The sequence below is a fragment of the Mangifera indica genome, chromosome 5 (assembly GCF_011075055.1).
Source record: "Mangifera indica cultivar Alphonso chromosome 5, CATAS_Mindica_2.1, whole genome shotgun sequence".
Lineage (NCBI taxonomy): Eukaryota > Viridiplantae > Streptophyta > Magnoliopsida > Sapindales > Anacardiaceae > Mangifera > Mangifera indica.
The window spans coordinates 17,464,649-17,481,091 of NC_058141.1; the positions used below are offsets into that span (position 1 = coordinate 17,464,649).

Below are 16,443 nucleotides of genomic sequence, written 5' to 3' on the forward strand. Positions count from 1 at the left end.
TTCAGGTCATCAGAAAAAAATACTTTAATCCACTGTCTCATCAGTTTTCTTTATGTCTTTCAAAGCTTTTAGATGGTACAACAAAAATGCATCTCCGACCATTCGAGAAGAATGGGCTAACACGAGTCTGGGACGAATAAATATAAAATGTGACATTTTATGGGCTGAATATTTTTCAAATTGATAGTTTTATGTTTTCCAAAAAAAATAAAATTAGCGTTTTGTCAAACGGCAATAATTGGATTTTGATCGTTAAATTTCTCCCAATAAAGCCAAAAATCTGCAAAATTATTCGAATTTTGAGCTCCCTGTCAGATTAAAAAAAGTGAGTCTTTGACACGTCTTTGTAATCACCGGCTACAGCCAGTTGCCGTCCTTGAAAGGATGACACGGTTTACCTCGCTTTTACCGTTGTTATCCATTTGCTCTTTTTCTAATCCTTTCTTTGAATAAATATCTTTTAAAAAAATGATCAATTAAAATAGAAAGCTCTTTCTAACGAAGGTTAGCTATCGATCTTCCTTCCTTCCTTTATTAGCCTTCCTTGCTTGTCTAAAGTTAGCAGGTAAATTCTATGTTTTTGTTTACTTTAAATAGAGAATTATGCAATTTAATTGTTTTTTATGAGCATATTGTTGGTTGATTTTTTTTTTTTTAAAAATTTTGAGGCACTGTTTAATTGTTTGCGATTGTTGAAATTCTGCCTTTGTTTTTTACGATTTCGGCATGTAACGGTTTCCTTTTTTTGTTTCAGAGGAAAAGAAAATCTTGTTTGTTTTCAGTTCTTAATTTGTTTTGGTTATTTTTGGTAATAAAATCTGCTGTGTTTTCGGGTTACACTTTCTTCTGTTTTTATTGGAGAACTCAGATACGTCTTTCCTCTTGGTTTTTGTTTTGGTGGTGTTGTTTTTAGAAGTGCGGGGTTTTGTTAATAGTTTGAGGTATAGCTAGTTTGGTCAAAGATTCAAAATTTCTTGAGTGTTTAGTGTATAATTGTGTGAAAATTCAAGGATATATGTTATGATTAAAAAGTTCGGAGACAGAATCACTAATTTAATCAATTATAAGTGAGACTAGTACTGAAAATCTGTGTTTGTTGAATAAACTTTTTTAGTAAGTTGAGAATTTATGCTTTTTGCACTTTGGGTCATCTGTTTCCTTTTAGTTAAGCTGTGTTTTGATTAAGGATTACATCATTTGATCTTGAACACTTTGTTTACCTTAAAATGACAAGGGTTTTTCATTTACATTAGGTTTGTGACATTGGTATCGAGATTTGTTAAAAGTTAAGGGAAACTTGACGTTATGTGAAGTGAAGGATTGGTCTATGGTTTGCATTAGATCTTTGTACATTATCAAATTAAAGGTGAAAGAGAGCTATTATAGAGATTTGCTTTGAATGAATCTTTCTGCTTCAAAAGAAAGAGATCTTGAAGCAGATCTCGAAAGTAGTGAGACAAGTGAGGAGGATAGAACCAAGGATTCAGTTTCAGTGAATAGACAAACAAATAGAATTTTCAGTTGGACTTGGACTGGGCAATTTAGCTCTGATGGATCTGTCCATGGTAAATGTGGCAACTTGTGCAGTGAATCATCAAATTTTGGTGAGGCTGCGGGTGAGAATGTGGAGTTGTTGATGGACAAGAATTCGGAAGAGGAGGGTTGGGAGAATGTGGGCAATTCAGAGAAGTGTGTGGAAGGGAAGCGTAAGAAGACCAACTCTAGAAAGCCTCCCAAGCCACCGCGGCCTCCTAAAGGTCCAACACTAGATGCTGCTGACCAGAAGTTGGTGAGGGAGATTGCTGAGCATGCCATGAGAAAGCGTGCCAGGATTGAAAGAATCAAAGCATTAAAAAGAATGAAAGCAGAAAAGGCTTCAGCTTCAAATAGTACTATATTTGCCATGATCATTACACTTATCTTCTGTCTTGTTATTGTCTTTCAAGGTATTGAGCATCTGAGAGGATTTGATTTATTTGCTTGTTAGCTAGATTCAATTCACACTCAGGACTTACAAAATAGACCACTTATAAGAATTTGCTGTTGGTTCTTCATTGTAGAATTAAGCTTTTGTGCATTCTGTCTTAATGCTAGAAGCTAGACATCAAATGTGACATGTGAAGGACTTTTTTTTTTAAGTATGCAACATGGTAACGCCACTAATTTTGCAGTCTTACTTTTCAGGGTGAAGTCTTGTGTGTCTATGCAATTACATCACTGATTGCTTGTGTCACTTGCATTTTATGCTTCCTCACTTTATCCTTGGCTCCCACGTGAACTGTGGCTTTTACACATTTTAGCATTTTATAAATTAAGTATATATGTTCTTCAAAACATATTAAACGTATGCATATACTGGAAATTGAGCCACTATTTGATGGGAATACTGTCTTCTAGACTAAATTATCTACTTTTTTGCTGCATAATTTAAAAAATAATAATTTCTACAAACAAAATTAGTTGTTTAACAGAGTAAATTACTGCAGAAAGCTTTTTATATAATACTGTCTTCTACTTCAGTGATCGCTACCAATATACTTCAAGGTTCTTTACCTTTTTTTCTAACTGTACTTCACTTTATTATATTATGTTTATTGTGACTTCACATGCTATGGAATTTAATGTAAAATGACTTCATTTCAATAGCTTTTTCCAGCAACTTTTAACCGATACAAGAAGGATCTTGAGGTTTAAACCATGGTGTCTCTTCTTGAAAAGCATCTTCTGTCTGTGCATAGTCAATATGCCACTTGCCTCTCTAAATCTTTGAGTGTGCATCTGTGTCCTGCTTGTTGAGTGAGTACATATGTATCTTTACATTGGGGAAACTCTGATCACAGGATTGTGCTCCGGAAACAGTATCAGTTTTAGCATGCTGGGGTCTCCTGCATCAGCAGTCACTGCCAGTGAAAGCTTGGTTTCTGTTCAGTTTTACAAGAGCTTCTCTGCCTATGAAAGAAATGGATCTGGCTCTGGTTCTCCCATGTGTGTAATCTTTTTATCTTTATTTCTGTTTTTGACATGTTTAGTGAAAGAATTGTCAATTCTTGTTCATTCATTTGATTGCACATAAGAGTCCAATGAGACTATCGTGCACTTCTCTCTCTTGGTGATGCAGTTTGGCGGAAGGGCAGGTTTCCAGTTCACCTTCCAAGGAAGAATTGAGTAAAGTTTCCCGGCGAGAGTGAAAAGTATTCAACGGGCAAATCATTGATGCTTCCCTTATTAAGGCAGTTCATTCAGATGATGTTTTGACCCCTTATTACTGATGTTGAATCTGCAGCTAACCACTTTGATTGTTGTATGTATAGATCACTAATCTTCAGTAGATTTCTGTTTATGTTTACCTTTTGTATAATTGTCTCTAATTCTAACAGAAATTTTGTTTGTACGAAGCATTAATTTGTAGTGTTATAATGTGGATGAACTGATCATATGATTTGCTTATTCGGGGTGCTTGATGGGTCTTCCTCCATTTTGTTTGCATTCCCTTCTTCCTGTAAAATTCTTTTGCATTTGATTACAGGACTTTTGTGAGCATCACATTTAGTATCTTTAATGAAGTAAATTTCCTCACTACGCTATCGTGAGGGCATGATACAGAGCTAAACATTTCAGAAGTTAATGGAAGTCTGTCTGGGGTTCTGGTTATAGCTTAATCAAACCAATAAAGTCGTCCAAAACAAAATCACGAAGGTAGAATCGGGTTTTAGGCCATGGTCCATGGACCTGTTAGCACAATTTGATATTGGAAAGTAGTCCAGGCGGTCAGCATGCGGCAAAAGTTCAAAGCTACATGACAACAATGATTTAGGATTCAACTCAAAAATTATAAAATCTAAATTGTTTAAGAACTTCCTTCCTGGAGCTTAGCAAATGTTTTGATTCCTGGGATCCACTGCGGACTTTCACGAGGTAAACGGACGGCTCCTTTTTCGACAAAGAAAAATAAATAGCAAATGTTAATGAACAGACTATTTGCTTACAAATTATGTTGACAGTATTCCTGGTTTGCAGGTTCATAGACTAGAATTCTGGGCATCATGGCGTCAGGCAAATGCTAGGAAGCATGAAAACTTACAATCAGATGCATTTCCATGTTTTGGATACGTTTCTATTTTCGAAACTTTCCAAAATTTGTATGAAATGTTTTGGAGGCTTTTCAAAAAAGTGTTTATTTTAAAAAAAAAATCATAAAATTGATTAAATACATATATTTTATATTTTTAAACTTGAAGTATCTGTAAATCTCATACTAAATTCATCTCTTCTCCATTCTCAAATATATTACTTATCTTCTTTCCGACATATTATATAAATTGATATATATTATTGTTTTTTTCTTAAATATTTATAAGTGTTTATGCAAGAACAATTTATAATAGGTTTTATGATTTCATTTTTATAGTATTTTTTCTCTTTATTCTTTTTTTATTATTTATTTTTATCTCATATAAATTTATATATTTTTGTTATAAAAGATTGATATTTATAAAAAGAACTCTTATACTTTTTTATATTTATAAATTTTTTCACGATTTTATTTTTTATATTTTTTTTGAAAAATACATTTTCATGTTCCTATTTATGTAGTATTACAATTTTGTACATTTGTTTCGGTGATAGATAAGGTAAATGTACAATCAATCATATGATTTCTCATAGATCACTTGCTTTATCACTGCCAACGCTTTCTTTACAAACAGCACTACGAGCAGCACTCAGTCTATCAGAGTCTTTTCAGTCACCTGAATTAATGCTTGAAATGGTCAGATCCAGAATCCCATCCAGCAATACAGACTGCATCTCCTGTTGGTGCATTTATTGTCAACGGGATCAGATTAAACTCCCTGTTAGTGAACATCATTTAAGGGAATATAAAATGAGATTCCCATCACAAACTCTCCTGTTCACGCATTTGATTTGATGTTAATTATCGTTCAGGCATGCATGACCTTTTGGAACATTGAGCATTAATTTTGCTTCATATCAACAACAATAATATATGTAGTTGAACTCGTAGTCTCCTTTTGAAAGGTCCATAATAATCATCATTCCATTTTAGTAACATCCCCAACAGCCCATCTCCAAGATTATGAATGGACAGTATGCCCATCTTTTTGCAACAGAGCAGCTGATCTCTACCCTTCTTGGAAGCAATTTTCTTTATAATAAATAAAGGCAGCGAGCATTTGGGGCCCAATCACCATAATACCTTATCTCCTTGCTCAATTCTTGTTGCTATTTCTGTTGCACCATACACAACACAAACACATGGCCGCACCTCGGTTAGGAGATTATAATACTATATATATATATATATATATATATTTTAAATACATAAATAGATATATATTTATATGTATTATTATATAATTAAATATTATTTTATCTTTAATATAAAATTATTTAATCATATAATGATATATATCAAATATGTATCTATTTATGTATTTAACATAAATACGCATAGTTTTATTGTATTTAAAAGTACGATCAGCTAAATTAATTATTTGAGTTAAGGATATATATGGTTCAATTTGGTACAATTTGAAAGTTTTTTCAAACCAAACTAATAAAAACAGTTTTGAAAATCTCTAAACCAAACCAAACTAAACTATACTGAAAATATACGATTTAGTTATGTTTAGAGCATTGTTTGAACATATTAAAATAATTCATTTTTAAATATATATTAATTGACAAAATTAATTGAATTATAATTTTCAAGAACATAATATAACATGTAAAATAAATATGAAATATATATACAATATACATGTTAAAAAAATGACAAAATAAATATAAAGCAAACAAGTTATACAGTTAATTGCTTGTTCAAAATTTTTATTAAATATAGTTATATATATATATTTTAAAAAATACAGTTTATGATTTTAATTCAGTTTGAAAATCACTTAAATTGCAATCCAAACTGAAAACTGTTTTTCAAAAATTTATCAACACAAATCATATCATTTTATAAATCAAATCAAACAAAATCATAATTTTTAAATAATTCAATCTTATTTTATGATTTAAACCGAATTATGTAAATCTCTAATTTGAGTTTCTCCTTTTTTAGAGTTTTCTGAGTGTGTTTTCGTGTATATATACTTCAAATCAAGGTTTTTAGATCCAGATCGGAGTAAAAACCTTTTTAAGTATTGGTTTCAGTTGAACCAGTTAGACCAACTGATTCGACTGAAATTCTAATTTTATGTAATAACTTAAAAAAATTATGTCTAATTACATATGTTTTACATACTAAATTTTATGTTATACATACTTTTTACAATTAACAAAATATATGAATTATTGAATAATTGCAGCAATTGAAGTTGTCGTAAAAGGTTGCAAATATAGTCGTGGATGCTACTATCTTGGGAGCCTACAACAACTAAAGTCCTCTATGCAAGATTTAAACTTGAATCAACAGCGTGAAAGGTTACAACATGAATCAATGGCGATTTAAACTTGTGAAATTGGAGAAAGCAGTCTCCTGCAACAACTGAAGTCCTACATGCACGAAAAGGAAGAAGAAGAAAAATAAAACTTTTATTTTATATAAAACCTTGAACCGAGAATCGCCTAAACCGGATTGAACTGCGGTTCAGATGCAAACCGACGGTTTAACCGTGGTGCAAACCGATTTCAAACTTAAAACGATTCTGCCTTCTACAGTAATCATCTATAGTGTGGGTTCACGATTTGACCGGTCTAGTCTGATTTTCTAATCTTTGCTTCAAATAAAAATATGTATTTAAGGGAGCATAAGAAGAATAAAGGAATTATTATATATTTTTCATGCAATAACATTATATATATAATTTTGATGTATAATTAATAATTTACTATTAAATAATTAAATTTTATTTTATTTTTAATTTTTAGTTATTTAATTGTATATAAATTTATACATGTAACACTAATCATTCTCCTTGTCCGACTTTAATCGTTGTTTTGCACAATGGGAACTCTTGCAACCGTGCAAGAGTACAGGAGCTTTATTTTTGCAAGGAAATGGTCAAATACCATTCCTAGGACTCTTTCTTAACGAAAGCGTCCTAAACATTAATACTGGAGTCCAAGTCAAGAGTTATCGTCTCCTTTCTCTTGAACCCATAAGCATCCTTTCTCCTCTCGGTGCAGCTTTCATCATTTATGGACCTCCCTTGTTAGCTCAACCGACACAAGCAGTCTTTTTGTTCCGTTGATTAATCAAATTACAACTCCATTAGGAATCAACCTAGGTATAATATGAATGCTTGTTCATTGGCGGTTTTAGTCTCTCTAAACTGTTGTGCAACAACTTCATTTAACATGATAACGTTGAATGGGAATTCCTTAGGAAGCTCGTCTTCAGTGTCAACCCTTAGATCTTTCATCTAACGGCTAATGCACATGTTTTTAATCTATCAATACAGATACATATAATCTTCTTTGAGGGGCTGCTTCATGTGTTAATTCCATTCCCATCAAGCATTAATAATTTTAGTAGGACTACGATGGCTAGGTTGGAAATTCAATTCCAAATCTCCATCGTTCACTTAAATTACTTGTGATTCGGGCACTTTTTCAGAAATCTGAAAACTGTTGACCGGGCATATTCTGCTAGTTACAGAGACGAATATCTTGACAAATTGGCCATTAATTTATTAGAAAGCATGCCGAGCCCACCACCCCCTGGTTCCCGCTATCAGTCTCTTCTAATTAACGAGCAAGTTGACATCGTAAATTATATTCAAGTGGACATTATGATTATCAATTTCACGTCAAAAGTTTCATTTCACGTGTATTTTCTATTTACCCCATTTGTAATTTGAGCTAAGGTGGCAGTGCACAGTAGTGGCCAGCGCCGGACTATGCCAGCCGTTGCGCAAGATTAGGTTTCAGCCATAATGGCAACAGAACATGGATGCTTTTAGAAATATAAATTTTTTCTCATTTAAATCTCATAAATACAATTAATTAAATAATTTATCTTCTTAACTTGCTTATTATGTAGGCCAAAGGACTATTTTCCACTCAAGTTTTAGCTAAATTTTAAAAATGCATTCGTAACTGTTCAAAAATCTAAATACCTATCTATAGACTAACTTTTTATAGATAAAAGTAAAATCATTATTTTACTACAGAACACTAAAACCTTAAAAATTAGTGTCATTTTTCCTTAAGTTTTAAAAACTAACACTTCATTTCATTTTTAAAGTTTGAAAAATTAACATTTTATTCTTAGAGTTTGTTTCCCTTCTTTCACTACCACTATTTCGGTCGATGATTGACACTTTTTACCCATCTTTTATATCCGACCACTAAGGACGGCCACCCACCCTACGATAGACGATATTCATCATTCAGATCTGGAAGACAAAACAAAGGACAACTTGTATCATCTAGATGACACTTCTCACATCTTTCTTTGTTGCGTCTTTCTGATTTAGATAACTTTTCGTTGTTTAAATTTAGATGACGAAGGGTTGTCCTTTGCTAAAGAAGATTAATAATGAGATTTTCTAAGCCACCGGATATGAAACCTATAAATGGGGGAAAAAGTAAATTTTTTGAAACTTAATTTTAAGGAAAATTATTAGTTTTCTAAACTAAGGGGAGAAAATGATATAAATTTTTAAAATTTAGTGATAAAATGATAATTTTACTCTTCTCTTTAACTGAAAATTCTAATAAAAATTAATTCATAAGTGAATGTTTGAGTTATTAAACTTTTGCAAGTATATTTTTGAAATTAGACTAAAATTTAGGTGAAAAATAGTACTTGGCCTATTATTTATTTTTATTAATAATTTTTATTATCTTCTCTTTCTTGTAGTTATACCTGAAATAAAAAAACCCTAATCCATGTGCTCCAGAGCCAATTTTTTTTTTTTTTTTTTTTGGGTTTTGGTAAGTTCTTGAGCCAAATTGCCGATATGGACAACTGATCCAATTAATTGTAGGAGCGTTGCTCTTTCATTGGCACTAATGATAAACCACATGTAAAGCTTCAACTTCTATCTCCTAGTTGACGTTATTTGACAAAGTCAAACTTTAGCACTCATTTCACAATGGAAAAGTTGAAATTTAGAAAACGTGTTGAAATTACATGCACGGTGTTCATATCAAGCTGCCACCGAACGAGGGATATGGGATTAAGAAACCGGGCATGCCTGTAATTACAATGAAATATAAGGGCATTCTTGGATCAATTGTGTATAAAAAAGTCAAAGGTTCTAATTGTTCGTGTATCATTCTTTCTACCGGAAGTCGTACTGGAAATTGCAAGGCTAAAATGTCCTTTAAGTTTTCTTTTTTCGAAACCCTCTTCTTGTTTTTCTATAGAATTCTCTTCAAACAATTTAGGAACTCAAAGGGTCTCCACAGAACTGTGAGCAATAACTACAGCAAATTTCGAAGGTACAATTCCCTTGCTCACAGATCAGACCTGTCGAATCAAACTTTGATCTTCAATGTCGAAGGAGCTTTATTGAAATCCTCTTCATTGTTCCCTTATTTTATGCTCGTGGCCTGTGAAGCTGGAGGTCTTTTCCGGGTTTCTTTTCTACTCGCTTCATATCCATTTATTTGTTTAGTTGGTGAAGAGATGGGCTTGAAGATAATGGTGATGATCTGTTTCTTTGGGATTAAACAAGACAGCTTCAGAGTTGGAAAGGCCGTTCTGCCAAAGTTCTTCTTGGAAAATGTTGGGTTGGAAATCTTTGAGGTGGTGAAAAGAGGAGGCAAAAAGGTGGGCTTTAGTAATATACCTACAGTAATGATTGACAGTTTCTTGAGAGATTATTTGGAGATTGATGTCGTAGTTGGACGAGAGCTAAAGGTCCTGTGTGGGTACTTTGTTGGACTTATGGAAGAAAGAAAGAAAGACAAGCTTGTTTTAAAGGAAATATTAGGGCAGGAGAACAACAGTGATGTTATCGGCGTTACTTGCTTCAACAAATCCCTTGATGAACAGAAGTTGTTCGTTCAGTGTAAGGTGAGTACCTTTTTATCTATCTTTTCGGAAATTTATCCACTTGTTTCCGTACATGAAGTCAACAAGGTCCTTATCTTATATAGATTGAAAACTTTACTTTTACAAAACGACAACGAAGAATTGTTTTTTGTGCCAACTACTTTTAAGAATCTACTTTCTGATGCTTTTGTAGCTGGCAACAGCTACCAAGAGATAAATAACCAAAACCGCTTGTTTTCCATGATGGTAGACTGGCTTTTAGACCAACCTCTTTGGCTACGGTCGCCATGTTTATGTGGGTTCCATTTGGTATTGTTCTTGCTATCTTCAGGGCTCTTGTTACCTTAACTCGTCCGTTTAATATTTCCATCCCCACATTAGGCTTTTCAGGGTTGTCCCTTTCTGTATACCAGCCGAATACTTCCCACTCATTGCCCAACACCAACTCAAGGCATCTCCTTTATGTTTGCAATCATAGAACATTACTAGACCCTTTATTTCTATCTTTTACATTGAAGAAAAATTTTACAGCAGTCACATACAGTCTGAGCAGAATGTCAGAGATCTTAGCACCGATCAAAACTGTCCGACTAACAAGAAACCGGGATCAAGATGCAAAAATTATGGACAGGCTATTAACACAAGGGGACCTAGTGGTTTGCCCAGAAGGAACCACATGCAGAGAACCATATCTCTTAAGATTTAGCCAATTGTTTGCAGAGATGAGTGATAACATAGTTCCTGTGGCTTGCAACAGTCATTTTTATACATGAGCTTTAAGAAGCCAAAAGGGGGACCAAACCGATTTCAAACTTAAAACGATTCTGCCTTCTACAATAATCGTCTATAATGCGGGTTCACGGTTTGATTGGTTTGACCGACTGGTCTAGTTTGATTTTTTAATCTTTGCTTCAAATAAAAATATGTAATTAAGGGAGCAGAAGAAAAATAAAGAAATTATTATATATTTTTCATGCAATAATATTATTTACATAATTTTATGTATAAATAACAATTTACCACTAAATAATTATATTTAATTTTATTTTTAATTTTTAATTTTTAATTATTTAATTGTATATAAATTTATACCTATAACACTAATCATTCTCCTTGTCCGACTTGAATCGTTGTTTTGCATAATAGGAACTCTCGCAACCGTGCAAGAGTACAGGAGCTTTATTTTTGCAAGGAAATGGTCAAATACCATTCCTAGGACTCTTTCTTAACGAAAGCGTCAAAACATTAATACTGGAGTCCAAGTCAAGAGTTATCGTCTCCTTTCTCTTGAACCCAGAAGCATCCTTCCTCCTCTCGGTGCAGCTTTCATCATTTATGGACCTCCCTTGTTAGCTCAACCGACACTAGCAGTCTTTTTGTTCCGTTGATTAATCAAATTACAACTCCATTAGGAATCAACCAAGGTATAATATGAATGCTTGTTCATTGGCGGTTTTAGTCTCTCTAAACTGTTGTGCAACAACTTTATTTAACACGATACGTTGAATGGGAATTCCTTAGGAAGCTCGTCTTCAGTGTCAACCCTTAGATCTTTCATCTAACGGCTAATGCACATGTTTTTAATCTATCAATACAGATACATATAATTTTCTTTGAGGGGCTGCTTCATGTATTAATTCCATTCCCATCAAGCATTAATAATTTTAGTGGGACTACGATGGCTACGTTGGAAATTCAATTCCAAATCTCCATCATTCACTCAAATTACTTGTGATTCGGGCAATTTTTCAGAAATCTGAAAAACTGATGACCGGGAATATTCTGCTAGTTACAGAGACGAATATCTTGACAAATTGGCCATTAATTTATTAGAAAGCATGCCGAGCCCACCACCCCCTGGTTCCCGCTATCAGTCTCTTCTAATTAACGAGCAAGTTGACATCGTAAATTATATTCAAGTGGACATTATGATTATCAATTTCACATCAAAAGTTTCATTTCACGTGTATTTTGTATTTACCCCATTTGTAATTTGAGCTAAGGTGGCAGTGCACAGTAGTGGCCAGCGCCGGACTATGCCAGCCGTTGCGCAAGATTAGGTTTCAGCCATAATGGCAACAGAACATGGATGCTTTTAGAAATATAAATTTTTTCTCATTTAAATCTCATAAATACAATTAATTAAATAATTTATCTCCTTAACTTGCTTATTTTGTAGGCCAAAGGACTATTTTCCACTTAAGTTTTAGCTAAATTTTAAAAATACATTTGTAACAGTTTAAAAACCTAAATATCTATCTATGGACTAACTTTTTATAGATAAAAATAAAATCGTTATTTTACTGCAAAACACTAAAACCTTAAAAATTAGTGTCATTTTTTCTTAAGTTTTAAAAACTAACACTTTATTTCATTTTCAAAGTTTGAAAAATTAACATTTTATTCCTAGAATTTGTTTCCCTTCTTTGACTACCACTATTTCGGTCGACGATTGACACATTTTACCCATCTATATCCGACCACTAAGGATGGCCACCCACCCTACGATAGACGATATTCATCATTCGGATCTAGAAGATAAGACAAAGGACAACTTGTGTCATCTAGATGACACTTCTCACATCTTTCTTTGTTGCGTTTTTCTGATTTAGATAACTTTTCGTTGTTTAAATTCAGATGACGAAGGGTTGTCCTTTGTTAGAGAAGATTAATAATGAGATTTTCTAAGCCATCGGATATGAAACCTAGAAATGGGAGAAAAAGTAAATTTTTTGAAGCTTAATTTTAAGGAAAATTATTAGTTTTCTAAACTAAGAAGACAAAATGATATAAATTTTTAAAGTTTAATGATAAAATGATAATTTCACTCTTGTCTTTAACTGAAAATTTTAACAGAAATTAGTTCATAAGTAAATGCTTGAGTTTTTAAACTTTTACAAGTGTATTTTTGATATTAGACTAAAACTTAGATGAAAAATAACCTTTGGCCTATTATTTATTTTTATTAATAATTTTTATTATCTTCTCTTTCTTGTAGTTATACATGAAATAAAAAAACTCTAATCGATGTCCTCTAGAGCCAAATTTTTTTTTTTTTTTTTTGGTCTTGGTAAGTTCTTGAGCCATATTGCCGATATGGACAACTGATCCAATTAATTGTAGGAGCGTTGCTCTTTCATTGGCACTAATGATAAACCACATGTAAAGCTTCAACTTCTATCTCCTAGTTGACGTTATTTGGCAAAGTCAAACTTTAGCACTCATTTCACAATGAAAAAGTTGAAATTTAGAAAACGTGTAGAAATTATATGCACGATGTTCATATCAAGCTGCCACAGAACGAGGGATATGGGATTAAGAAACCGGGCATGCCTGTAATGACAATGAAGTATAAGGGCATTCTTGGATCAATAGTGAACAAAAAAGGCAAAGGTTCTAATTGTTCGTGTATCATTCTTTCTACCGGAATCGTACTGGAAATTGCAAGGCTAAAATGTCCTTTAAGTTTTCTTTTTTCGAAACCCTCTTCTTGTTTTTCTATAGAATTCTCTTCAAACAATTTAGGAACTCAAAGGGTCTCCACAGAACCGTGAGCAATAACTACAGCAAATTTCGAAGGTACAATTCCCTTGCTCACAGATCAGACCTGTCGAATCAAACTTTGATCTTCAATGTCGAAGGAGCTTTATTGAAATCCTCTTCATTGTTCCCTTATTTTATGCTCGTGGCCTGTGAAGCTGGAGGTCTTTTCCGGGCTTCTATTCTACTCGCTTCATATCCATTTATTTGTTTAGTTGGTGAAGAGATGGGCTTGAAGATAATGGTGATGATCTGTTTCTTTGGGATTAAACAAGACAGCTTCAGAGTTGGAAAGGCCGTTCTGCCAAAGTTCTTCTTGGATAATGTTGGGTTGGAAATCTTTGAGGTGGTGAAAAGAGGAGGCAAAAAGGTGGGCTTTAGTAATATACCTACAGTAATGATTGACAGTTTCTTGAGAGATTATTTGGAGATTGATGTCGTAGTTGGACGAGAGCTAAAGGTCCTGTGTGGGTACTTTGTTGGACTTATGGAAGAAAGAAAGAAAGACAAGCTTGTTTTAAAGGAAATATTAGGGCAGGAGAACAACAGTGATGTTATCGGCATTACTTGCTTCGACAAATCCCTTGATGAACAGAAGTTGTCCGTTCAGTGTAAGGTGAGTACCTTTTTATCTATCTTTTTGGAAATTTATCCACTTGTTTCCGTACATGAAGTCAACAAGTCAACAAGGTCCTTATCTTATATAGACTGAAAACTTTACTTTTACAAAACGACAACGAAGAATTGTTTTTTGTGCCAACTACTTTTAAGAATCTACTTTCTGATGCTTTTGTAGCTGGCAACAGCTACCAAGAGATAAATAACCAAAACCGCTTGTTTTCCATGATGGTAGACTGGCTTTTAGACCAACCTCTTTGGCTACGGTCGCCATGTTTATGTGGGTTCCATTTGGTATTGTTCTTGCTATCTTCAGGGCTCTTGTTACCTTAACTCTTCCGTTTAATATTTCCATCCCCACATTAGGCTTTTCAGGGTTGTCCCTTTCCGTATACCAGCCGAATACTTCCCACTCATTGCCCAACACCAACTCAAGGCATCTCCTTTATGTTTGCAATCATAGAACATTACTAGACCCTTTATATCTATCTTTTACATTGAAGAAAAATTTTACAGCAGTCACATACAGTCTGAGCAGAATGTCAGAGATCTTAGCACCGATCAAAACTGTCCGACTAACAAGAAACCGGGATCAAGATGCAAAAATTATGGAAAGGCTATTAAAACAAGGGGACCTAGTGGTTTTCCCAGAAGGAACCACATGCAGAGAACCATATCTCTTAAGATTTAGTCCATTGTTTGCAGAGATGAGTGATAACATAGTTCCTGTGGCTTGTAACAGTCATGTTACAATGTTTTATGGAACAACTGCAAGTGGGCTTAAGTGCCTTGATCCTCTTTTCTTTATCTTGAACCCATCACCAAGTTACACCATCCGGTTTCTTGATTGTGTATCCGGGATTTCCAAGTCTGTCAATGATGAAAAATCAAGATTCGATGTGGCCAACCATGTACAAAGTGAGCTAGCCAATGCATTAGGCTTTGAACCTACCAAGCTTACGAGGAGAGATAAGTACCAAATTTTGGCAGGCAACGATGGGATAGCTTGCACGAGTAAAAAACCCTAAGTCCATAGCGTGCCATGCTAAATTTCTCACCCAGCCATGTTGTAATGTGACTTGTATCAAATCTCAACTATCGTATACATGGTCTTCATTTTACCCCTTTGTTTCTTTTAGGTAATTAGGCATAAACAACATGATACATTTTTCTTCTGTAATATGTGATTCCCAGTTGAAAACTTATAGGGACGTTTGATTTGGGTAATGTTTTATTATCAAAATAAAAAGATTATCTTAAAGATAGATTACTTAAAATATTACTTGGTATAAGTGATTACTATATTTGATAAAATTTGATAGGTATAAATAATTATTGTTTTTGGTTAAAGGTAATAAAAGATTACTAGTAAATTATTTTACTTAAATGTCCTTGAATATAATTATTTTTAAATATTTTTTATATTATTTATCATATTAATTAAAAATAAATTTATTTTTATTTCAAAAAATTAATAAATAATAATATAATTATAATAAAATCAAGATTGTCTTGATAATCTTTAAATACCTAAGGTGAATGTGATAATCAGATTATCACTTATGTTACCTGTCACGTCAGCATTAGTAATAGAAAATTACTGTAATATTTTATTACTGATAAACCAAACAAAGGAATAAAAAATAGATTACCAAAGTAATCTTCAATAACTTGAACCAAACACCCCGTAACATATTTTGAATCTCATTATTTATTTACTTATTATCTATTTCTAATAAGTCATGTATGAATTATGTATACTAAATTTATTGTTCTCGATTGAATTTGTTTTAATTCGTCATATTCTATATCAACAGTTTATCATAATCACAGATTAAGAAATCGATTGATATATAATTTAAGAATGTCTCTCTTCATATAAATTAAGTAATAATCAACAATCAACAACCACTTATTAAATGAGGCCATACTTAATTCGCTAGATAGATGATAGAGGTTCCTCCGAAATTAAGGAGCAAGCAACTCCACTTCGTAGAAACTAAAAGCGTTTCAAGTTCATAGCATGCAGTCGTTCGTTGGGTATTTAACAAAGTCAAATTATCAGCCATCTTAATTGACTTTAATATATATTTTGATAAGTCGCCAAATTAACCATGTTCCGATTAAGTAAATGTTTATCTCTTCGGTTCTATAATAGTTATTGTTTCTGATTATGTCGCCAAAGGCAAACTTATAACCAGACTTTGCAGTTTGCAGGCTCATGATTCTTTAAACATTTTAATCTGGCACCTTTCCCATATTCCAAAAATTAGCTAAACGTGCTCCATGGTATATTTCTGGGTATGGATTAGATA

At 33.1% G+C, this 16,443-nt stretch overlaps 2 protein-coding genes and 1 pseudogene across 3 annotated transcripts; all 3 read left to right on the forward strand.

Annotated features, from left to right (window-relative positions):
- The first annotated feature begins 412 nt into the window (after positions 1 to 412).
- LOC123217519 lies at positions 413 to 3,447 on the forward strand. Of its 2 annotated transcripts, none has more exons than XM_044638590.1 (4): positions 413 to 565; positions 1,254 to 1,946; positions 2,841 to 2,985; positions 3,119 to 3,447. In XM_044638590.1, the coding sequence occupies exons 2-4, from the start codon at positions 1,400 to 1,402 to the stop codon at positions 3,186 to 3,188; spliced, it is 762 nt and encodes a 253-aa protein (XP_044494525.1). In that variant the 5' UTR covers positions 413 to 565; positions 1,254 to 1,399; the 3' UTR covers positions 3,189 to 3,447. The 2 variants fall into 2 exon arrangements, with proteins under 2 accessions (XP_044494525.1, XP_044494526.1); XM_044638591.1 differs by having other exon boundaries at positions 485 to 504.
- A 5,817-nt stretch (positions 3,448 to 9,264) lies between these two features.
- Positions 9,265 to 11,431, forward strand: LOC123217451 (probable glycerol-3-phosphate acyltransferase 3). Its single transcript, XM_044638488.1, has 2 exons — positions 9,265 to 9,991; positions 11,117 to 11,431. The coding sequence occupies exons 1-2, from the start codon at positions 9,290 to 9,292 to the stop codon at positions 11,321 to 11,323; spliced, it is 909 nt and encodes a 302-aa protein (XP_044494423.1). The 5' UTR covers positions 9,265 to 9,289; the 3' UTR covers positions 11,324 to 11,431.
- A 1,957-nt stretch (positions 11,432 to 13,388) lies between these two features.
- On the forward strand, positions 13,389 to 15,355 carry LOC123216417 (annotated as a pseudogene).
- The last annotated feature ends 1,088 nt before the right edge of the window (positions 15,356 to 16,443 follow it).